The sequence below is a fragment of the Carettochelys insculpta genome, chromosome 5 (genome assembly GCF_033958435.1).
Source record: "Carettochelys insculpta isolate YL-2023 chromosome 5, ASM3395843v1, whole genome shotgun sequence".
NCBI lineage: Eukaryota > Metazoa > Chordata > Testudines > Carettochelyidae > Carettochelys > Carettochelys insculpta.
This window is the reverse complement of record NC_134141.1, coordinates 20,897,997-20,921,586: the sequence shown is the minus strand read 5'-3', so window position 1 is coordinate 20,921,586 and position 23,590 is coordinate 20,897,997. Positions and strand designations below refer to the sequence as shown.

Below are 23,590 nucleotides of genomic sequence, written 5' to 3'. Positions count from 1 at the left end.
CACAGCAAATCATTGGCATAATATATGAGAGCAAGATTCAGTGTTTTTCTTAAATTCAGTAACATTGTGTTTTATTTCATTTCCTGTAGTTACACTGCAAATACAGTTTGGACCTCCTTGGTCTGGTACTCTTGAGCCTCGAGCTGGGGAGTTTGCTGGATGGGGAGAGAACAGACCATGCTTGGTCACCTGCTCCAGCCAACGGAGCTCCTTTCCTCCGGCACCTGCCTGCCGGGGGCTGGAGGCAGGTCCACTCCCAGCCAGTTGGACTGCCTGCCAAACTCCTCTTTGGCTCAGATGCCATAGTCCAGCAATATCTGTGGTCCTACCAGACCACAGATGTTGCTGAACCAGAGTCCTGGGTAAGAAAGGTTCAACCTGTAATAATTGTAACAAAATCCTAATTTTCATTAATCTTCTTTTCATACGTGTTGATGACTTCATCTTGCCACTAATGTTAACTTGTTCTCCTTTCAAAGCATCAGGCAATGAAAAGACATGGTGAAGCTTGGGCTGAAAGCCTGCGCTATAGAAGGCCTGATCTTGACTGTATGGCAGGTTTGAGGCGTATCACTCTCAACTGCAATACTCTTGTTGGTGATCGAGGGGCTAGAGCCTTTGCAGAATGTCTTGGAGAGGACCTGTGGCTGAAGGGTATGGTAAAACAATTGTTCTTTGCTAAGTAGGCTGACCATAGTGTAAAATGGAACATCGAGGAGCTTGGATGGACATCACTTCTCATTCTGAGCTTTGTTACATAGGGCTGATGTTGCCACTTGTCCTCTTCCTTCCTCCCACCTCTGTGTTCCTCAGTGACCCACTGGGAGGCATGTTCCACCTTTGTTTGCGAAACTGAGCATTTGCCCATTTGCTCTTGACAGATGATAATCAGGTGGCAAGAGCAACCTGGACAAATGTCTTGATTTTTTTTTTTTGACAAAACTGTGCCTCTGGGACAAAGCTTAAAAATGGATTCTCGAAGCCAAAATGAGACATATGGTCACCCTCCTTTTAAGGCACATTAGAAGTTGTCTTAACAATAGCTGATTTTGCATTTGTAAAATTTGTAGGTAATAAATTACTAAGTTTAAGCATTTAACAAGCTAGGGTAGCCAATATGTGGAGAGGTTTTACAGAAGAAATAACCTTTTCATGGGGGTAAGTTAGACACTACATGGTGTTTAATTCCAATTTGGGTAACTAATTTTGTGAAACTTCTTAACACATTTTGGAGGCAGTGTGATAAGGTTTCATCTACTGTCAATAAACCCTTGTGTGGCTTTACAGTTCCAAGCCTCTTGTCCTTTATAGCTCTGTAATCTGGAGAAATTTATTGGTTGTAGAACTTATTTACCTTTCAGTATGTTCAGGGAAGCCAACAGAATTTCTGGCCCCTGGGCAATATGACATGCCCCACAGCCGTCTCTTAGTGCTGCCTGATGGTGCCAGCCCTTGGGACAGTTGTCTCATTTTTTCCTCCAATTTCTCCTCTTCCCTCCTCCATGCCGGGTTGGCAGGCCCGAATGTGTTTTGACTGTGGACTCCATATGGGAAAATACTGTGGCTGTACAACGTGAAAGAATATTGCAAAAAATGGCAAACTTATAGCAAGTTTTAAAGTACTATGTAATACAATTATCTTCATAATGATGTGGATTTTTTTTTTGTGAAGTACTGAAGCCAGTACTTAAAACCTAAGCTACTGATTATTTTGTTTTCTGTCAGCAAGCTCTTGGGATTAGTATTAAGGAGCATTACATTTAATATTGCCTTGACAGACATGGGAAGAGTACCCAAAAATTACTTAAACTACAACTGCTTTTTTTTGGGGGGGGGGGGGGTTGGGGGGAGCGTTAGTTAAGTACAAGTCACTGGTGTCCCCCTAGAAAACTATTTGAGTAAAAGTACACACTCGCATAAACTCATCACATCTTTATTGTACTCAGTTACTCAGAAGTGAAAGCAGCTGCACTTTTACTGAAGTAACTTTTTGGGTACTTTCCCCTCCTCTGCTTGCGTATTAGAACGTGCTTCACAGCTGTTCAAGTTAGCATTTTTCAAAACCATTAAAAAAATCAAGAGCAATCTTCTTTCTATTTACAGATGAATATTTATTTTCTCTCATATGTTTGTCCAGCAGCTATATCTTTGTAACTTTTTGATATGATAATGGCATAAATGTTAATATTTTAAATGCAAGATGGAGATTACCTTAAACTCTCTAATGGGTAGGACTGAGAGTATTATTTATTTGTTCATTACTTACAAGAGTTTTAAGTATATGCATGTGGATATTTTGAATACGGATAGAGTAATTATTTGAATTGTTGGTTGAAGTGATGCAACTGACTCCATTTTAAACCTTTTTAAACATTTCAGCACTTGACATGCAGCAGTGTGGAATTTCCAACGATGGGGCAAAATCATTGTTAGATGCTTTTCAAAATAATACAACTCTAGAGATATTGGATGTAAGAAAAAACCCATTAATTGGTATGTAATTTTAATTGTCCTTCCATTTTGATTAAAAAACAATTTTTTCATTTATACTTTTTTTTTAATGTAGGATTTTCAGAACAGTAAAATATGATTTAATTTAACATTTGCCAAGTAAATTTCTAATAAAGGAAGATGTTGACTTGTTTTATCTCTGTTTGTATGAAATTTTATAAAAACAATCCAATATAGAAATTAATTAAATAAAATTAATTTTGTTTCACTCTAGATCCCAGTTTGATGAAAAAAATTATTGAAAGAGTTCTCATGAATGGAAATAGTGCCAATTCAGAGGTACATTTTAGGTGTTATGGAATGATGTTTGTTTGTATTTGGTTTAGAAACAAACCGAGATACTGTGACACACGTGAGTGTGTGCAGATCAGCATGATTGTTTATTTAATATTAAGTGTAGGTTCAGGTTGCAGTTAAAAATCACAGGTATTTAGAAAATGCAAAATTTTAAAGCACCAGCAGCATTAACTATACCAGTTTGAGCATCCTGTATATTTTGGGAATTTTACAACATAAACAAATAAAACAGAAATTAGATATTTAACAAGAAAAAGAGAAATAGAAAATAGTTCATACATATAACATAAAGTTAAAAATGCTGTTGGAAGTTCTTTGTATTCCATAAATTCTGATGGTTAAACAGTGGAATAAATTGCCTAGGTTGGTTATGGAATCTCCCTCACTGGAGATTTTTCAGACCATATTAGACAAGCACCTGTCAGAGAAAGTCTAAATAATACTTAGTTCTGCCAAGAGTTCAGTGGACTTGCCTAGATGGTTTACAGAGTTCCCTTCCACCCCTGTGCTTCTGTGTTTTGTGATTTTTAACTGGTCAGTCAGTGAAGTCCTTCTTTCTTTGTGTTCCTGATTCCTTAAGTTAGGAAAATAATAACAAAGTTTTTTTTCATTCAGTTATATTCTTGTTTGAGTGTTTGCATGTGTCCATTCCACTCTAGATATATTTGAGCTCTGTGTACAATTATTGGCAATCTCTTTACCTCAGTGGTACCCTTTGGGACACCTCTTCTCTTGTTTTGACCATTTCATCTTATACTGTGCTATGCAAGGTCAAGGTCATTTTGAGGCCTCCCCTCCCAGCATCATGTGTAAAATGTTCTCAGCTCAGTGTGTTCTTCTCTAGACTCCATTTCCACATATGGGAATCTATTCCCACCCCGAGATATAAACAGGATGATCTGCTCTTACTTGAAAAATACAAAACCTTTTAGAAAATTTAGTAGGATATTTATAACTTTAGGGGAGATGTCAGGGATGTTTACCATAGGTTGTCACTAGATTAGGAGATGTATGGAACATTTGTTACATCTCACATAAAAAATACACTCTGAAAGAGAGCCACTGTGGCATAGTTCCCCTAAGAAAATTACCTTAAAGAATAACTAAATGCCTACCTCACCGTCTTGCTAGTAGATCTCACTATATGATAGTTTCTTACACATGGGAAGACTCTCAAGATCTGGAAGAAGAAAGGGAGATTACGTGATAGTGACTGTTATTCTTCACAAGTTATATCTGTGTATTTGCTGTCTCAAGCTGCTTCTACACTCGCCCCTTCCTGTCGGAGGTGGCATGGCAATGAGGCAATTTGAAGCAGACTAATGAGGCACTGTTGTGCATATTCAGTTCTTCATTAGCATAATAGCAACCGGGCGAATTTGGAAGTGCAAACTTCGAATTGCAGATTGACAGTGTAGATGCAGGCAACTTCGAAATAAGTGCCCCACTTTGACATTCCCTTACTCTGATCTAGTTTTGTGGGAGTAAGGGAATGTCGAAGTAGGATGCTTATTTCGAAGCTGCCTTTGAAAGGACCCCGGCTATTTCAAAGTCCCCTTATTCCTATGAGCAGATAGAAATAAGGGGACTTCGAAGTAGCCAGGGTCCTTTAGAAAAGAAGCCCCGTCTGGATGAGCCGCGTCAATTTTGAAGTGCTGCGGCCGCCCGCATGGTAATGAGGCGCTGAATATGTATTTCAGCGCTTCATTAGTAAACTTCGAAATGGCCATTTGCATGGCCATTTCGAAGTTTTTGGCTAGTGTAGACGTGTGTGTGTGTGTCTGCGCACGCGCATGCACTGTTTTATAGCTGATCAACTTAAACATTTTGTTAGATCACAACCTCTAAGACTCTCGAAGAGTTTTTCATTTCATTCCTGATGATTGAAAACTCAAATTGTTATCAAAACTACAAAAGCAAAGTTTATTAAATGAAATGTTTTATAGAGAAGTAGTAGGCTATTATGTTTTTTTGTTTTAATTTTTACTGTTTTAGTACCAGTGGCTGCCATCTCCTTCAAAGGATGTTCTCAAGTCTAAATCAAAAAAACGAACTATTGTCCTAGGAAGTGGTCGAAAAGGAAAAGCCACTATTCGTATTGGTAATACTACCTTCCCTATTTTCTTAGAAATAACTGTTGATTTATTTCAAAGCTTGTCAGTTTTGCTGTTCTACATACTCTCATTCTTCTAAAATGAAGGCAGTGAAATTGGTCCCAAGAGAATGGCAAATAAAAAATAGTAATGACATAGTTTTCATTGACATTATGCAAACACTTCGGCTATATGTGGTTTTTACTGTATTTGTGAGAGAAAAATAAATAGAATTTTTTGGGGAAGTACAGCAAGTGAGAGTGCTTTTTGTTATGAAACAAACGTTGAAACTGCAATCTTAAACAACTAGCCCATAGTCAGCCCCCAGATTAAATTACTAGTTGCTGAGCTTCTGTTCTTGTGTTGATTATTACTCTAATCATTAGTTGGGATACCTTTATATTGATGACATTAGACATATCTAATAGTTCTTTCCCTTTTAGATCACAGGAAAACCTCAGCTGTAGTGTTAACTTTCTTTTAGTCTGGCAAAACTGAATTTTATAGAAATGAATTATATCAGCTTCTCTTTCCCAATTTCACTGCTTCCTTCTTGTTGGCGACATAAAAGTGACCAGGCTGCATTAAAGGTTTATCCGAACGCAAAAGTTTTTGTATTACTTTAACTTTACTGGTACAGGTTGATCCGCTCTAATCTGGCACCCTCAGTATCTGACTAGTGTCGAATGAGAGAATTTGCTGGACCACGGGAGGTCAGTATTGTGTAGCAGCATTACCAACACCTTCTGCTGCTTGCTAGGCTTTTAGAAGACTTAGGGGTAAATTACGGCTAATTCATAGAACAGAACACTGAGAGTGAGGACTGGTAGCTGGGATTGCGGGAAACTTGGCCACACCCATGAAAAGTGGTCATCTAGCTAAGTAAAATCATGGTGCATTATGGACATTGCCAGACATGAGAGTGCCAAATTAGAGAGGTTCAACCTGTATAGTCAGAATAGTACAAGGCCCTGAGTATGAATGAAATTATACCTGTATAAAGGTATTCCTTTACAGAAAACACTGTTAGACCACCATAATTGTGCCCAGATGAAGGGTGCTATTTGTATAATATCTTCAGTAAATGTGATGCTCTAACCAAAATAGTCGTACTGGTAGAAAAGCTATATTTAGACCAGGCCTCATTCAATTAATAGCATTCGTTGTGAGCTCTGTGAGTTCTGCGTGTGCTGGATTAGTGCTCTTGATGGTCTGTTCCCTCCTCCGTTTGAGAGGGTAGCAGTAGTTTCAATATATTGTGTATTTTTGGCTAATGCAGAATGAACTGAACAATGATCAAAGATACAAAAGCAAAAAGATCTAGTTGTTTGGGAGCAGCATAAGCAGTGATTCCACATGGCTAGACAAGCATTATTTTATGGAAAACCAGATAAGATTTTGAAGAGTAGGATTCAACAATAAAATGCCAGAGTCCGTTTAAAATGAAGCATAATAAACACTTGGATAAAGAAAAGGGCGGGGGCGGGAGGGGAGAGAAATCTCTTGAAAATGTGTTTTGTAAGAGCTAAAATTTGCTCAATGGTCTGTGTTTCCTAAAATACAAAAGTTCTTCAGATTCTCCCATTGCTACCTCATTCCGGTTCCTACTTCTGATTGCATTTCAAATAACACACAGCAAATTTTGCAGGGGACTTCTTAAGTATGTGAGCTGCATCAGTACAGACCTTTTCCTTCCCTCCCAGGTTGACCATCCCGTAATTTACGTACGCGTGGTGTGCTGTGAATCTTGGAGGCTCGGCCACAGAGTTGTTTATATTTTCATGTCTCGGGCTTTCTATAGCAGTCTTAACACTGCCAGTGTAAGATGAATCTGTCCCTATACATGAATGGCATTCCTGTCACTCCTGTACTGCAAGTAAACTTAATTTGCATAAATTATTCAAAATGTTCTTATTTTGAATATGTATCTCTTCAACATGATTAATGAGCGTGACAAATTATAATTTTTCAAATGGTTACTGAAATCATACTTAATTGCATTTCTTTGGCTGTTTATCTTTTTTTAATCTTTGCTTCAGTGATTTGGAGACACAAAGGTAAGCATAGTAAGTGAAACTGCAACAGAGGCTGTTGTGAGAATAGGGGAGGAGAACTGCTGCTGCTGCTTTTTTTTTTTTTTTAATCCCTTCTCCTTAATCCCAGTTACTTGGTAAACCGTGACCAGGAATTTGAAGCCTCATCAACATCAGTTATGCCTTTTTGAACTCATACCAGGTTAGCAGGACTATCTGATGCCCTCTAGAGAAATATAACAGAGTTAAATAACTTACTTCCATTTTTAGGAATTTTACTAAGGAAAATAATATGAACTTCATGAGTACTTCCTGTGCCTGGCTGAGTTCTAACTGATGAAAAGCCAAAGGTGGGGTAGTCATTTATCTGCACAGTCAGGAATGTGGTGCAGTCCATCCAGACTGTAAAGTAAATTTAGCCCTTGGGTTAACTGGTATAAATTTATATTCCCACTTTCTTTGTTCTCAGGAATATCTGAGCTATTTTTACTCAAATGTTCAAAAAAATAGTTCTTAATCAAAAACTCACCCTGGAAAATTTCAGCTGGAAAGTTGTATATTTGTGAAAATTATGGATGACTGTAAGAGGATCCTTAAAATGGAAATGCCCGATCAACCTTAACTCTAATCTTAACGTTGTAAATATAACGAATTCTCTCTTCTCCCCCATCCCTGCTATATAATACAGGATTAGCATCTAAGAAGTCCATACATCCTGGAAAGAGTCCATCAGAAAAAGACAGCTATTCACCAAAACCATTACCACCAGGTGCATATGGTTTCCTGCCATGGCGTACTGCAGAACGTGCAAAGAGGTGCAGGTGAAGTATTGAGAGCATGAGGAAGAAAATACAACTGGCAGACTTTTAGCTAGTTGTAGTTTTTAAAGGTCATACTGTAACTTTAAGTAAAATCTGTACTCATTTTAAAGGTCTCAGAGGGTGACATGTCTGTAGCTTTGCAAAAAAACAAAAAACAAAAAAAAAAAACAGTTCAGTAGTACCTTAAAGACTATTTTATAAAATTGTTAGTCTTTTTAAGGTTCTACAGGACTGCATTTTTCATTTTAAAAGTGGTTAGCATATGCAAAACAGATTTTACATTGCATTTGTAATCCTTTCTGTGCCTTGTATTTGTAACTTGTGGCTCTGTTAATGGTTGATTAGCTTCTTCAGCATTAATGGGTGTTTCAGAAGAATTGTACATTTTAGCTGCACATAGGTTTTGTTTTTATACAGAGCTTTTTTTTAAAATAAAAACCATCATTGACTATTTCAGATGTCATTACAAACTAGGAGAATAATGCTATTGAAAAAGTTATCGTAAAATTGGTACCTTCTAATTTAACTTAGGGATGTAAAATCCCATTTAATGAGTTAACTGGTTAAATGTTAGGTTTGACTGATTACCCATTAAATGGGTGTGGCAGGTGCAAGGTAGGGGAGAGGGGACTGGGGTCGTTCTGGCTGGGCTGGAGTGCCCCTGCTTGCAGTGTGCTGAGGACTGGGGCTTCTCCAGCTTTACTGGGGTGTCCCTGATGATGGAACTTGCTCCAGCACAGTTGGAGCCGCCCCCGTCTGCACTGGCCTGGCCCTGGAGTGCTGTGGGTTCGGGTACTCCAGCTGTGCCAGAGCAGCCTGGATCCCTGGCACGCTGTGGGTGGAGGTGCTCCAGCCTGTCTGGAATATACCCTGTCCACGGCAGGGTGGCCACTCTCGCCAGGCTGTGCTGGAATGGCCTCCCCAGCATTCTTCCCCTGCCCACTACAGGCTGCCGTAGATGGGGGCTGTGCCAGTTTTGCTGAAGCACCTCTACACCTGCTGCAGCTCTGTAGGAGTGGAGCAACTTGCTGCTCGGATTGGATCAGGGACTGCTGCAGCCCTACTGGTAACTGTAACTAGTAAGCCTCATCCTGAAAGGCTCACTCAGGATGAGGCTTACCAATTAATCAGTTAATCATTAATATCCCTGATTCAACTGAGCCATTCCTTAGTTGAGTCAAATCTGTTTGCATTAGTGATGCTTTTGAATGCTTGTTACTCCTCTTAGCCCTTCAGTGCTAGCACAGCTGAAAGGGACTGAGCAAGGTACTGTTCCTTCTTGTACATCATCAAGAGAATTGCTTATGAAGCTCCAGTCAGATCATGCAGCCATACAAATAAACATATAAGTTACATTTTTGTCATGTTTCTCCATCAGTCTGTTTTTGCCAAACAGATAACAAAACGTGAGCCACTTTCTGTACTACAATACTTTCCTGGGTTATTTACCTCTCTTTTTATTTCTTGTCTTTTTCACCTATTGTAGAATTAATTGCATTTCCATGTCTGCTCACATTTTGCAATCTTTTAAAGACAGAGTAGAAATTATTTTGCAATTGAAACAGCAGTAAAGGTGATCACTAGATCTGGGTGGTGGAGGGTCTTTGTTGGACCTCGTCACGCAAGTAGGGTAAGGTATGCAGAATTTTGTAAGCTTCTCTGTTTAAGTGGAGTTAAGCAGCTCCTCAGAATGGGAGACTACCTGTGGCTAAGAATAATAGAGTTGTGGACTCAGTATGAAAGGGGACAAAGTTATGGTCAGGTTAGAAGAAACTTGTGGGTATGGGAGCTGCCTGGCCCTTCTCTTTCACTCCACCTTTTAATGACAAAACTGTCTCCAGACAATAGCAGAATAAATACGAACTTCCACTACCCTACCATATTTATTTTGATGTGTTCACTTAATCTTCACTTGAAAAGTGAATTGTATGCTTAAGAATTATGCTGCCTACGTCAGTGTGGCTTAGCTGCGTAAATCAGTATGAGGGATGCCTTACTGCCTAGTTTATGCTTATTATGTAACACAGTGCAAAGGGATAGGGTTACACTTACTAGTGGCTTACCTAGTGAAGTCAGTTGGTCTGTGCAAGTGTTTCAGAGGGTATAGACCAGGCCACAGAGATCTATGCATAAATGACTTCCATTGCGTCTTGTGTGTAAGCGTAAATACATTTTTCTGGGACTCTGCTTCCTGCATCAACTCCCCACTGAATATACAAGTCAGTTCAGGGTTTCTCACATGATACTCAAATTCATTAGTGGGGTTGGCTCTGCCTACAATACCACCTCCCTTCTTACCAGAACCTCCCAAGGTAATTGTATTCCTGTTGACATGGCTCCACTTAACAGCTACAAACCAGTGAAATAATTTCACTAGCAAACTCGAATGAAAGACATTAATATTGCTATTGCTGTTTTTAAGGGTTTTAGAAGCACTCAGTGATTATGGTGATCATAATCAGTAAGTGCTTCTAAAATCTTAAAAAATAGAAATAGCAATATTAATGTCTTTCATTTGAGTGTGCTAGTGAAATTATTTCACTGGTTTGTAACAGTTCAGTGGAGGCGTGTGAGTGCCAGAGATAGAGCTTTTACTCCAGTTTCAAGCACTCCCTCCCTTGAGGAATAAGATAGACCAGGGATCTTATCACTATCAGAACTGAATGCAGAATTCATGTCTTTGACTTACTTTCCTTCTAAGTTTTTTTTGCATACCCACACATAGTCCCCATTCAAAATGTTATAATCAGTAGAACCCTGGAAATTGGTGTGTATCTGAACTTATGGATGTGGATATCTGCAGATCACTTTTGCAGAGGCAGATACCAATTTTGTATCTGTGCAGGGCTCTAATTTATTTCTGTTAGATGTTTGGAAGGAAAAAAAAGAACAATTTGTTGGTAATTCTGTTTTTCATTTTGAAGGTGCTCAGATATCAGGGCAATATGAGAGCTTCAGAAGTATTGAAAGTACAAGAGTGTAATTTTGAAGGCACTAGGAATGCACAGGTGTAAATAAAAGAAGAATATAGCTTGCAGTTGCCTTTTTTGTGGGTGGTGATGCACAAGAAGGAAAGGATGCACATTACCTTTATGAGCCTAGATGTATTTGCAGGTCTGACTTTACATTTACAAGTGAAAATAGCTCTTCTTTCTTTTTCTTTTACATAATAGTTTTATCTTGCAAGCATGGAGATGCAATTATAAGGAACTCCATAATACTATTTGTGCGTAGCTTTTTTATGAGCAGGTTTGGTGAAGCAAACATACAGAAAGACAGTATATTTAGTTAAAAATAATTTTCGATGCCAAGATACACTGAACTGGATGCCTACAGACACATCTGAATCCATATTTAACCATCTAAATAAGACCTGACTTTCAAAAGTGCCAAGGACCGAATATCTCTTATAAACTTCAGAGACAGCTCAAGTGGTGCCACATCTAAACTCTACAGGAGTTGTGTGGTCCCTTTTATTTAGGCATTTAAATGTGGACTTAGGAGCCTAACTTTAGGCATGTAGTTTTGAAAGTGTGGCTTAAGTCTTGATTAGAAAGCACAGACACTTTGGTGTCCAGAATCATATTTTAATGTCACTCTGTTCAAGGGTCCTGTCAGGTATTTTTATAGGCTAGATCTGCACTTACTAAAAACTTTGAAATGGCCATGCTAATGGCCAAATTGAAGAATATTAATGAGCAAGACATGAAAAGTAATTCTTCATTAGCATGCTGCTGGCTGTGGCACTTCAAAAGTGCCGTGGTTTGGTCACCTGTGGCTTGTCTACATGGGGGTCCTTTTCGACAGGACCTCCCCACATCGAAATCCCCTTATTCATATCAGCTGATTTCAATGATCCCAGGGGGATTTTGATGTTGGCGGGATCCTTTCGAGAAGGACCCCCGTGTAGATGAACTGTGGGTGAGTGAACCGCAGTGCCGCCAGGATGCTAATGAGGCGCTGAATATGTATTTCAGCACCTCATTAATATTCTTCAATTTGGCCATTAGCATGGCCATTTCGAAGTTTTTAGTTAGTGTAGACACGGCCATAGTGTCTTATCTTTTTCTTAGCAATGTGTGTTTTTGAGATCAGAACTCTTGAAATTATACCTTCAAATTGAAATGCTGACAAATTTATAATATTTTTCTCAAAAAAAATCACCACCCTGATTTAACTATATCATTTTAGGGGTTTCCCAGTGGATGGTACCCATGAGTTACCACTGAAACTCCAGGTACGTTTATCAGTTACATATCACTAGGTACGTACGTGATGTAGTGTTATAGGTTATATGCTGAACAAATAAAAATCCTTTGTACCCAGTAAGCTTCCAGTATAAAACCAAAAGGTTATAAAACAAAAGTGAAGAGTGTTTTTATGGCTTAAATACTTCCTGGAAGCATGGAAAAAGTGTATGTGAAAACACTTCATGGTCACACCTAACATTTGGGAAGAATTTTTCTTTTTAAGAAATGCTTGAGTTTTTTATTTTTTGACTTCTCAGTTCTTTTATTGCAGAAAAGGTGGTTGCAATACTATTTTCTTAGTAGTTTTGTTTGTTTGCTGTTTGTTAATGAAGCAAACCTCTACTTATGAGTCTCCAGCATAACTAGGAAAAAGGTTGTTAAGATGTCATGGCCTTGCATTTTTTTATTATGAAGGATATTTGTGGTTCAAAAACTCCCTATTACAGCTTCAGCTCTCTATTGTCTTATCGCCTTTTCAGGCCTCAGTGTAGAAACTGACAAACTGAAATAAGTATTCATGTGAGAGGATTACAGTGATGTTACCAAATTAGCAAAGTGTACTCATGTAGGCAGGCCTTATTTGGCTTTTTAAAAAAAAGTCTAACTATGAAAAGTATTTTGAGTTCAGTTAATTGAGGTGTGAAGATACTGAAGGAAGAATACTAATGAATACTGGCACCAATCAGCTGCTTTGAGGTTGACATTATTTCACCTGTTACTAAAAACAGGACAATTTTACTGATGGTAATTTTTAAAAAATGGCTATATTGAAGAGAGAACACTGACCGTATTGCAGATTTTGCCATTTAAGTGTGTTTTTAATGGAAAAAAATAACTTCTGCTCTCCACTGGAATACTTGGTTGATCAGGAACTAAAGTGGCTTACAGTGTAATAAACATTTCAGGGGACTGTTCTAAGTTTTGACTTTGCCTGGGCTACCATTGAGCATTTGTGGAACCCAGAGCTGTGCAGAATTGTTGAATAGTTGTGTTATATCTCTGCCTTTCCTACCTGCAGGCAGACAGGTCCCTACAAGAGCTTAGGAAATCTCTGAGTAAGACAGTGGTTAGGATTTCTCTTGCATAGTTGTAATAGAAATTTACCATCCAGACACAACTTTTGTCTCTGTGCCCATTGTTATGATAATGTAACAATACATATTTTCATCATTTACAGTGTTTACTAGTTCAGTAGAAAGTTTTCAAGTTTAGTATAAAGAGAGGCTAAAAATAAAGTTTAAGAAATTCTGACAGGTGGTACACTGCCTCATTTTTGGCAAGGAAATTTCTTTGCAATGCATTAAGTATGCTCTTTCCATGTGCACACTTACTTCTAGATTGTATGGAACTATTCCCAGTGAATATGTTATGACTAATTCAGAACAAGAACTTTGCAGATGAAGTGGATTCAGATTGGAAGTATTCAGTATTATTATATAACTTATTTCCTTGATAAGCGTTTAATATTTGTATGTTCATTTATTTCATATAAGCAGACAGGAATCCCCGTGAAAGTGACAGTGGAAAGTGTGTCTACCTCTGAAACTGAAGAGACAGAAGGGGCTTTAGAGGACATTATGCACGATACTGATTTGTCAAAATCCTTAAATAAAACTAATGTAAGACAATATGAACAATTACGGGTAAGGAAAATAATTTTGTGCTTTCTTAAGATTTTTCAAACTATAAATGCAGAAAAAACAGTTTTAGTATTCTTTTTAAATGGAAAAATGATTGAAAGTGAACTCTAAATATTTGTGTACTTCTGTTGCACAATATGCCTCTATTCCACATGGTACTTTAAACACAATTCCTGTCCTCAGTGGTTAAGCAGAACAATTTATCACCCTCCTCTTTACAGTAATCTTTTACATACCTGAAGATTGTTATTCTGTCCTCTATCTGTCTTCTCTACTCCAGATAAAACAAATCCAGTTTTTTCTGTTTTGCCTCATGAGTCAGGTTTTCGAGCATTGTCATCATTTTTTTGGATTTTCTGGACTTCTTGTCCATTTCTTTGGTTCCTGGAACCAGACACACTACTTCAGCTGAGGCTTTATTAGTGCAGAGTAGAGTGGGAGAATTACTCTTCATGTCTTGCTTACACCACTCATGCTAAACAGCATCCTCAATTGATTTTTTGCAACAGTGTTACTCCTATTTTGTGTTCTACTATAACCTTCAGATTATCTTCTGCAGTATCATTTCCTAGCCAGTCATTTCCAATTTTTTGTTTATTCAGTTGATTATTCCTTCTGAAGTATAATATTTTGCATTTGTGCTTATTAAATTTCATACTATTTAATTTGGACCATCTTTCCAGTTGAAAGACAGGATTAAAATTTAAATTGACCAAGTGCCTGCAACCCCTCCAATCTTAGAATCTTCTGTAAACTTGTAAGTGTACTTTCTATGCTATTATCAAAATGATTTATGAAGATACTGAACAGAACTGGATGTAGGACAGATATTCCCTGCCCATTTGCGAATCATCAGTTATTCTGAGTACAGTTTTCCAACAATTTGCATATCTGTATTATCGTAGATTTGTCTAGGCTCTTGCTAGTTTGTTTATTAGGTCATGTGAGCTAATATCAAAAGCCTTGCAATGGTCTAGATATATCAACATTCCTGCTTCTCCCCATCCACGGGACTTGTTACCTTGACAAAGAAGGGTATTAGGCTGACTTGATGTTCTTTGTTCATAACAAATTCATGCTGTCTACTACTTATCACTTCTTTCTTCTAGATTATCTCAAATTCATTATTTGATTTTATTCCCCCCGCCTCAGGATACTGAAGCTAAACTGACAGTTCTGTAACTCTCTGCTGTTGGAATAAAGTCTGGATACTGTATATGAAGCAACAAAGGTTTATTACAACCAGCGGGCGGAGTGATTCTGAACTTGGTGGAGTTTCAGAATGCACTGATAGGCACCAAGTTGTGATTGGTTATATAGAGATCCGATAGGCAGAGGAAAGGATAGGAGCAGACAGTAAGTAAATGAGCATAATCAATGAACAATCAATGGGCAATCTATGTGAGTTAACAAACAATCTGGGAGTTACAAAGAGTTTCTGTGCAGTTTACAGAACATTTTATCTACAAACAAGAAGTCCTTTGAAGAATGCAGTCGCCAACATCGATGTATAAAGTGATATCTCGTCTGCAACACACTGATGTGTAGAGCAGTGATGTCTCGTCTGGCATTCTGATGTAATCTTCATAGGGACATGATCATTCATATTATCTCTACATAATCAAAGCAAGTGGGCAATACAGGATCAAAGCAGAAGATAGTGAAAGAATCGTGTGGCCCTTTACCTATAGTCCAGTTACCCTCCCCACAGGGTCCCTTCCTGGAATGTGGCTGCCTAGGGCCTTGTTTACATCAACTGGGATGCCCTCCCCAGATGGCTGGGGTAGGGGGGCTTACCAGACTCCATTTTGGAACAGTGGTTCTTAGCAAATATCATGGTCTACTTCAAAATTTTATCCTATACTGCGTTTTTATTAATGCCCTCCTTTTTTTTTTCCAGGTAATTACTATATTACAATTTTTTAGTCTTCTGCGATGTCTCTCATTCTTCATGAGTTGTCACAGATAATATTTGTCACAGATCAGTGATTGATCTCTTCATCCAGTTCCTAAGTATTCTAGGATATATATTGTCAGGTCCTACTGACTTGAAGTTGTTTAAATAATTCTTTGTTTATGTGTTTCCCATATTCTAGCCTCAGATCCTACCTTATTTACACTCATGTTCAGTATGTCAGTTGTCTGATCAGTGCTAATCTTTTTAGTGAAAATGAAACAAAAAAGGCATTTAACACTTTGGCCATTGCTGTCTTCTCTATTAGTCTATCTGTCCTCATTGAGTAGTGAGCCTCTCTTGTCCTTTGTCCTCCTCTAGCTTCTGTTGTATTTGTGAAATGTATTTGATGTACAACACTTTAAGAGCAATACTGATAACGGTCATTTGTGGTAGTCTGTTGAAAATTCAGAGAGGGAGTAAATGTATTTAAAGTAGTTTTTTATTAAAATATTTTAATATACTTTGTCCAAAATATTTTTAAAAGTAAATTGAAATTAGAGGTATTTAAAGCTTCATTTCCAATTGAGCTGTATAGTAAGATCTTTTTAATTTCCTCATTAGTCCACATGATTCCTTTGCTTGCTATCTATGGCAAAATGAAGAGCCATATCAAGACTCCCTGAAAGCTGCTACAAGCATTTTCACACAGAGAGTGTTATGATGTGTGAAAGGAAGGAAAATGAAGGATTTATTTTAATGATTTGGTAATATAGTTATCCTACTATATTAACACTCCCCCTCAGGCAGAATAACTAGACACTGAAATGCTGGCATTTGAGAATCTAGTTTGCAAAATATACTTTGCCACCAAATTAACATAATTTAAAACCACACACTTGCTTCAGACTAATCTATTTGAGCTATAATTCATTGTATCTGATTGCGCTTATTACAGTCTTAAAGATTTATGAAAGGGCATTGATTGTTTTTATATCATCAAAATAATTAAATAAAAATTGATTTATTTGCTTTTGTGGCAGATCTGTGCTCAGGAGCATAGAGACTGATTGACTGGATATGGAGGAGAAAATAGAATGACCGTACTTCAGTATAGATTCTCTTGTGAAAGCAGAACATACTACAGGTCTTACTTGAAAAGTCCTAGATGAGGGGAATAGGTATTTGTTCTTAGAACTATGGTTCTTTTGGGAGGTGAACACATTTAAAATGTATCTGAAAAATGCCTTAACAGTGTGCCTCCTGTTAACTGAGGACCAAGATTCAGACACCTGTCCCATTGAGTAAGTAGTATCTGGTACAGTGGATAGTTGATTTATTTGAATGCAACTGTTTGAAGATCACAGTACCACTGCCTGGGAAAATGGTGACACAGTTTGGCATTTAGAAGTATTGCTTCCTTTTGTTCTATGCTTCTTGCCTTTCTGGCAGGTTACAGTCTCTTTAACTCTGCATTCAATTAATATTTTAGTTCATGTAGTACATTTTTTAAAACAAATTCATTTTGAAATTTTAAATGAACACCAGTATTTTTCAAACCTAAATAAAATCAGAAACTGATATATTCGTTCCCTCCACTAGGGGGAATCAGAAGTGCTTGAACTGGCTCTTATCCACAATGTAAAGCTCTAACATTAGATCATTGTAAACAGGGATTTTAAATGAACTTCACACTCCACATAGGTCACTCCTTTATTTTACATATGCAGGTATTTATATATGTGAAAAGAGCCTGTTTTTTTAACTTTTTTAAGGTTGGTCTGTCTGCCAATTTACTTAATTCCTGTTTTATTCGGTCGCTTTATATGATATTTTCTGCTAATTTTTGTTGCACTGTGATATACTGTGAAACCAAACTGCAAAGGAGTTCAGGACAGATTTTTTTTTCCCCTCCTTAACTGTGTTGTCGTCTCGTCGTCCCTCCCCTGCACCAGGAGTATCCACAAAATTATTTAAGGTTGTTATGACAGCCCTCTCTGTGTACATCTACATTTGTACAAGCCAGAACCTGTCTGGAGAGAGAGAACCTCTTGACAAACTTCAATAAAAGGATTTTCTGCAGAAGAAGGTAAACCAACAAAAGGATACATTTCAAAAGTGGATACCTAAGCTGCACAACAAACATTGTTTCTGTACCAACAAATGGGTGCAAATAAATCACCTTCATTTGAAATTTTGGCTTCTCATAATCCTCAGGAGGAAATTCACCAGAATTTTTTTTTTCCTCTCTTTAGAGTGCAGACATTTAGTGGATAGTTCCTAATTAGGGAATTGATCTAGTAAGTACTTATTTTCAGTGGTGGTGTCTGCCAACTTCAGTAAATACTACTGAAGTTGATTTCTTTGGGATTAACAGTAGCAAGTAGCGTGCCAATAATGTTTGGATTATTGGACAATGTATAAGGCTTAGTGTAGTTTTGATGGGCAAGTATTTAATAATGATGATTAAGAAGTCTGTTACGTATATTAAACTGCAAGAGCCTTGTTCAAGACTTTATCAACTTGATATCATGTAACAAATGGCCATGAAATTGTTAGACCTAAAGAATTCCTGTTGGGCTGTATGTGGTCCCATTTTAAAGCTTATCCTTTTTTATTTTTATTTTTCACATGCCTCTATTTTCTGCGGTAAACTTGTGCCCTGGGGCAGAAATACAGTGACTTAGATGGAACAAGTGTTAAAATAAATATTAACTTCACCACTGCCGTTTGAATGCTGAAGTAAGTTTGTTCCCAATCCAAAAGTATATTGCTATTTTACAATCCTAAAATAAGAAAATTCCTTAGCCATTAGTTATAATTCATTGAATAGGATAACAGTTGGGAGAAATTTCATTTCAAAGTGCTTCTAATAGTAATGTTGGCCAATCCTGACAGAGTAAATTGCTTGTGAGACTTGTCACTGGAAGAGAGTCAGCCAGTTTCTTCAGCATTTGTCCCATGTATCTCTGCTACAGCTCTTCTCAACTTTCCTTTTAGCCTGTGTAACTCCCCATCTTCAGTATTCAGGAATCTGTGACACATTGATAGTCTGGGAAGCCTGATATAAAACATGAATATAATCCAAAATGCCATATTTCACTTTATTCTTGCTTTCTGTTATAGGTTGCACCTCCTTTGTCCAGCACTCTCAGGACCTGAATGGTCCCGAATGAGGAGGACAAAGGGCGGTCCCCTGTTCCATCCAACCAGTCCACGGCCTGCTACTCCCCCTACTTCCTGCCCGGACGGTAGCCCCAGTGGGCTCAAACTGGTTCAGCCTCCTCGGGCTGCTGGCTGCAGAGGCTGGTTCCAGCCCTGTCCAGACTGCCTGACATGCCCCCAGCCATGTGGACACCAGCTCCGCATTGACTGGGCTGTCAGTATGGTCCCAGAGCCACAGGTCTCCAGCCCTGCAGAGGCGAGCTCCAGCCCTGGCGGGGTTGCCAGACATTGCCCCAGCCTTGCAGGCACAGGTCCTGGCTGTTGAGCTGCCAGCATGGCCGTGGTAGTGGCTCTGCCCTGGCTGGGCTGTTGGCAAAGCCTTGGCCCAAAGGCCAGCTCTGGACTGGCCAGATGCCAGCATGGCTCTGCCTCATGGAGGCAGTTTCTGACCCTGGCTGGGCTGCTGGCATAGCCCCAGCCCTGTGGGTGCCTGGTGCAATCCCTGCCAGCCTGCTGCTGTGGTCCCAGCCCCATGGAGGCTGGCTTTGACTGGTGGTCACCTCTAGCCAGGGATGTAAGCTCTGCTGGGCTCCCATGCCCAAGGTGACTAGCCTTCCAGACTGGGGTCTCTGGCACAGTAACCTGATGGACCATGGATGTTGCTAGATGAGAGAGTGCCAATTCTGGGAGCTTCAACCTACATTTCATTTTGTTAATTTTGATTGAGACCATGACTTTCCTTTGTTTCCTTATTATTATAATAAGAAATAACGTTCATTAACCCTGCCAGACTGCTTGAGGTCCTGGAAAAAAAAGTATTAAAATAAAATTGAAATAGATTTTTTAAATAACCTCTTTAATCCAATTAAGTAACCTATTGAGCGGGTAACACCTGTAACTTTGAAATCTTTACATTCTTATAATCATTCCTAGTTCTGGATGATAAATACATACCAAAGGCATATATGTGTAGCTATCAAGTAAAAATACATTTTAAGTTTTCTAACTCTGCTCTGAGATTTGACCAATTAGACAAGTTTATTTTTCAAAACGAGACAGACAAACAGAAAATAAATAGAAATGATCCCTGTGTTTAAAGTTGGAGACGAGAGAGAATTTGCTTTGCAAAATGGTGGCAATAACACTGAAAGTTTTAGGCTGTGTCTACAGTTTTCATGTCTTGCTCATTAGTATTCTTCAATTTGGCCATTGGCGTGGCCATTTTGAAGTTTTTACTAAGTGTAGACGTAGCCTTAAAGTAAATGTTGTAGTCACATTTAAACTTTTTTATTTTAATCTGTTTAAATGATGCTATCATTTTACTAGAAAACCAAAAGTACTTTTTCCTTCCTTTCACCATCAAATCTCCCCACTGCCTCAAAATTACATATTGGTAAACCAACAAACAACATTCTTGAAGACATCTATCATATCTATAATTTGTGGGCTGAAAGCATATTTCAAATTAGAACATAAATATTGTTAGAGTATTATCACTGTGTTTGCTGCTTTAAATATGGTCTTCTACTTTCTGACAGATAGAGTTGGAGGAATGTCAACTAAAATTAAAGGAAGAAAGAAGGGCAAGAGTAAAGGCTGATGAACGGATAATGGAGGTGGTGATTGTTTAATGTGAACTAGCAGTTCATTTTTGCTTTTATAGATGCATAAATGATATTATCTAAAGCTGTTTCTACACTAGCCCCTCCTTTCTAAAGGGGCATGTTAATGAGGCAGTTGGAAAGATGCTAATGAGGCACTAACACAAATATTCAGTGCCTCATTAGCATACTCATGGCCATTAGCGATTTGAAAGTGCCGCTTTTGGAACGCATACTGCTTGTGTAGACAGGGGCCTTTCAAAGGATCCCCCCAACTCTGAAAGCCCCTTCTTCCTAAAACGAAATAGGTATTATGTAACATAACTAACATCTCTCATCCTCTCTGCAGAAGGGGTAAGGGGTAAGTGCACAAGGGAGTGGCTTGTTCAGTAGAATGCTGTTTTTTCATGCTGTGTGCTAGAGAATGCAAAGTCAAAGAAATACATATTTCACTTAGCATTGAAAATGGTAAGGTTTATGATGGTCTTTAGTTCCTGAGGGAGTTCATTACATAGACTTGCATTGGCCTCGAGGATGTTGTGTCTTCCATACACATGAGCCTCACCCTTGTTATAAAAAATTACATAGTGCCACAAGATCATAATTGTTGAGTGTGTATTTCATTATGGAGCTTTCGGTGATCTACTAGCTATCCATAGGCCATAGAGAAGGTTAAAGATAAGAACCAATACCTTGAACTTTATTTGATGCTCTATGGGAAGCCACTATGGAACAGAGGATGAATTTGGTGTCTTCACAGGAGCCTATATTGCAGAGAGATACACTGGAGCATTCTGTATCTAAATACTGCAAACTGTCTACCCAGGTAGACTGGACTAGAGTAATGCAGTATAAGAAAAGGTGTGAATAAGTTAGGTCAAAATTACCAGCTTTAGAGAAATGATGAAATTTGTATTTGGTAACATGTTTGCCCTCGTGGTCTCTTAATGCTGGTCCTGTTTCAAAGCCTTGAACTCCAGTTTCAGCTCAGCTGCTGTTTCAGTGTGTGTTCAGTATTTAGAATCGAGGCCACTTTGCTTGTTCACTTTCCACTGAGTGGTTAATCTTTGAATGCTTGTGATTTTATAATAAGCAATCAGTTAACTAATTGTGGAGTTACTAGAACACTTCTCCTGGTTGGAGAGTAACAGGTACATAGTATTCCTTTTTACAAAACTCAGCTTCCAAGAACAGTATGTGTGAGTAGATTTGGCTGCTTATGTAGAGTTTTTAAATTGGGGTCAAGCATTGGGGTTGAAATGTGATAGTACTCTTCTAGGCTCAACCCTTGCAAATTGCCACCAGGCACCACTCATGGTACAGGATGCAGATATCCAATATCCAATTGTATGTACGTTCCTTCCTCCACTAGACATCTTGAGCTTGACAGTCTCTTGGTAGTGTAGAAATATCATCTGTGGGCGCTGCTCCGCTACTAGGGATTTGCTTCCCATTTGTAGGTGCATGGACCTCTATGCTAGATCCCTTTTTGGCTTGACTCTTCCTTAGTGGGACTCAGATGCTCTATTCTGTTTGGGGAGTACAAGGATAAATACTCTTTCAAACAATACCTACGGTAGATTGTGCAGCTCTGTAAATTCTCCTTTATTATATGCTTTCATGAACAATAAAATACTAGGCCATATCTATATTACTAACTACATCAAAAATCTTATGTCACTCAGAGATTTGAGTAAAACACCCACCTGAGCAACACAGTTTCATCAGCGTAAGCGGTAGTGTGGTTTGTTCCGTCAGTTGGAGAATTCTCCTGCTGACATAGCTACCCCTCACTTGTTGGAGATGGTATCATTCTGTTGAGAGCACTCTCTCCTGTCAGCACAGAGTGGGCGCAAGAGAGCTCTTATTGCCACACAGCTGCTTTTAAGGTATTTAGTGTAGACATAGCCTTAAAGCTGACATTCATATCATCCTCAATGAGTATCTGAATTGACCCCTCACTGAGAAATGTGGGGAGCACTTCACACCTTTCAAAGTTATTGCTTCAAATTCAGGAGAGAAATTTTGTGATGACAGCTAACACTCTTGGTCACGAAAGGCCAGCTGGAGAAAAATGCCACTGAACTGAGCCCAATATGAGATAATGAGAATAGTGACTACATTGTTGGGGCAATTTAAAGGGTTTCATGAATACTTTTCTCACCTAAAATAGCATAGTTTGAAGTGTTTTACAGCCTTTCAAGTTCTTTATCATCCTCAATGATTACTTAAGTGAGACCTATTTTTTTTCTAAACTTTTTTTTTTTTTTGTAGCTGGAAGTTGAAAATGCCCGGTTAAGGAATCTAAACTTCTCTCTGTCTGAGGTTCTTCATGCACAGTCAGTAACCAATATGATTCTGGAAGATGAAGGTGTTCTGGGCAGCATTGAGACCTCTTTCCAAAAGTTTCATGCTTTTTTAGACCTCCTTAAAGATGCTGGGTAGGTTGATGTAATGCGTGAGTATTGTACCCTTTTTTATTGCATCTTTCCCCGTTTCCTACCCTGCCCTCCTCCTGATAGGGCATGCCTCCCCTCCAGGTGTGAAGAAGACCAGTGAGAGAGAGTAAATAGAAAATAAACTTTCCCCTCTCTAATTTTTACCTCACTAGAACCAACTTACTTGTCTCTAGAATAGTGTTTCAGCATTTACAGCTTCCTACATTTTTAAGAGTCTTCTCCTTTGTAACCATTCTTTCGTGGATTCACTTCGAGTTCTTTGCAGCGCTGGGAATATGCACTGCGATTCATGAGAGCTAGAGGGGAATTTCTTGTCCCAATCTCAGATTCTGATTAGAGACAACAGTCTGAGTTTGCTTTGTTGAACCTTCTGATGTCTTTCCAAGAGCAATTCCTCTCTTCTATTGGCTTTTTCCTTGTCTTACAGATATGTCTTTGCTATGACAACTCTGGATTGGGCCGTGTCTACACTAGCCAAAAACTTTGAAATTGCCATGCAGATAGCCATTTCGAAGTTTACTAATGAAGCACTGAAATACATATTCAGCGCCTCATTAGCATGCGGTTAGCTGCGGCACTTCGAAATTGACGCGGCTCGCCCAGATGGGGCTCTTTTTTGAAAGGACCCCGGCTACTCCGAAGTCCCCTTATTCCTATGAGCATGGCCATTTCGAAGTTTTTGGCTAGTGTAGAGGTAGCCATGGAGTATCATAGCCTGGGGGCTTTCCTCTCCACCCTTAAAAGTTTTATGTACTTCCAGATCTAAATTGAAAAAGACAAGCAAGGCGATACAAAAGTCATGGTAGAATTAAATGAATAAGTTAAT

General features: G+C 38.6%; 1 protein-coding gene across 10 annotated transcripts in view; it reads left to right on the top strand.

Moving 5' to 3' along the window:
• The window catches only part of CEP78 (centrosomal protein 78), a 54,438-nt gene that overhangs the window by 14,971 nt on the left and 15,877 nt on the right, over window positions 1–23,590 (top strand). For 8 of the 10 annotated variants that reach the window (XR_012645633.1, XR_012645632.1, XR_012645631.1 and 5 more), the window contains 9 exons: window positions 480–654; window positions 2,380–2,493; window positions 2,726–2,790; window positions 4,804–4,909; window positions 7,623–7,755; window positions 11,947–11,992; window positions 13,499–13,648; window positions 20,243–20,320; window positions 22,580–22,746. Coding sequence is in view for 7 of the 10 variants with exons in the window: in XM_074994731.1 (XP_074850832.1) it covers window positions 480–654; window positions 2,380–2,493; window positions 2,726–2,790; window positions 4,804–4,909; window positions 7,623–7,755; window positions 11,947–11,992; window positions 13,499–13,648; window positions 20,243–20,320; window positions 22,580–22,746 (1,034 nt within the window). In the remaining 3 variants the exon portion in view is untranslated. The remainder of the gene's footprint in view (window positions 1–479; window positions 655–2,379; window positions 2,494–2,725; window positions 2,791–4,803; window positions 4,910–7,622; window positions 7,756–11,946; window positions 11,993–13,498; window positions 13,649–20,242; window positions 20,321–22,579; window positions 22,747–23,590) is intronic. The other 2 variants (XM_074994733.1, XM_074994732.1) reach the window with 2 other exon arrangements.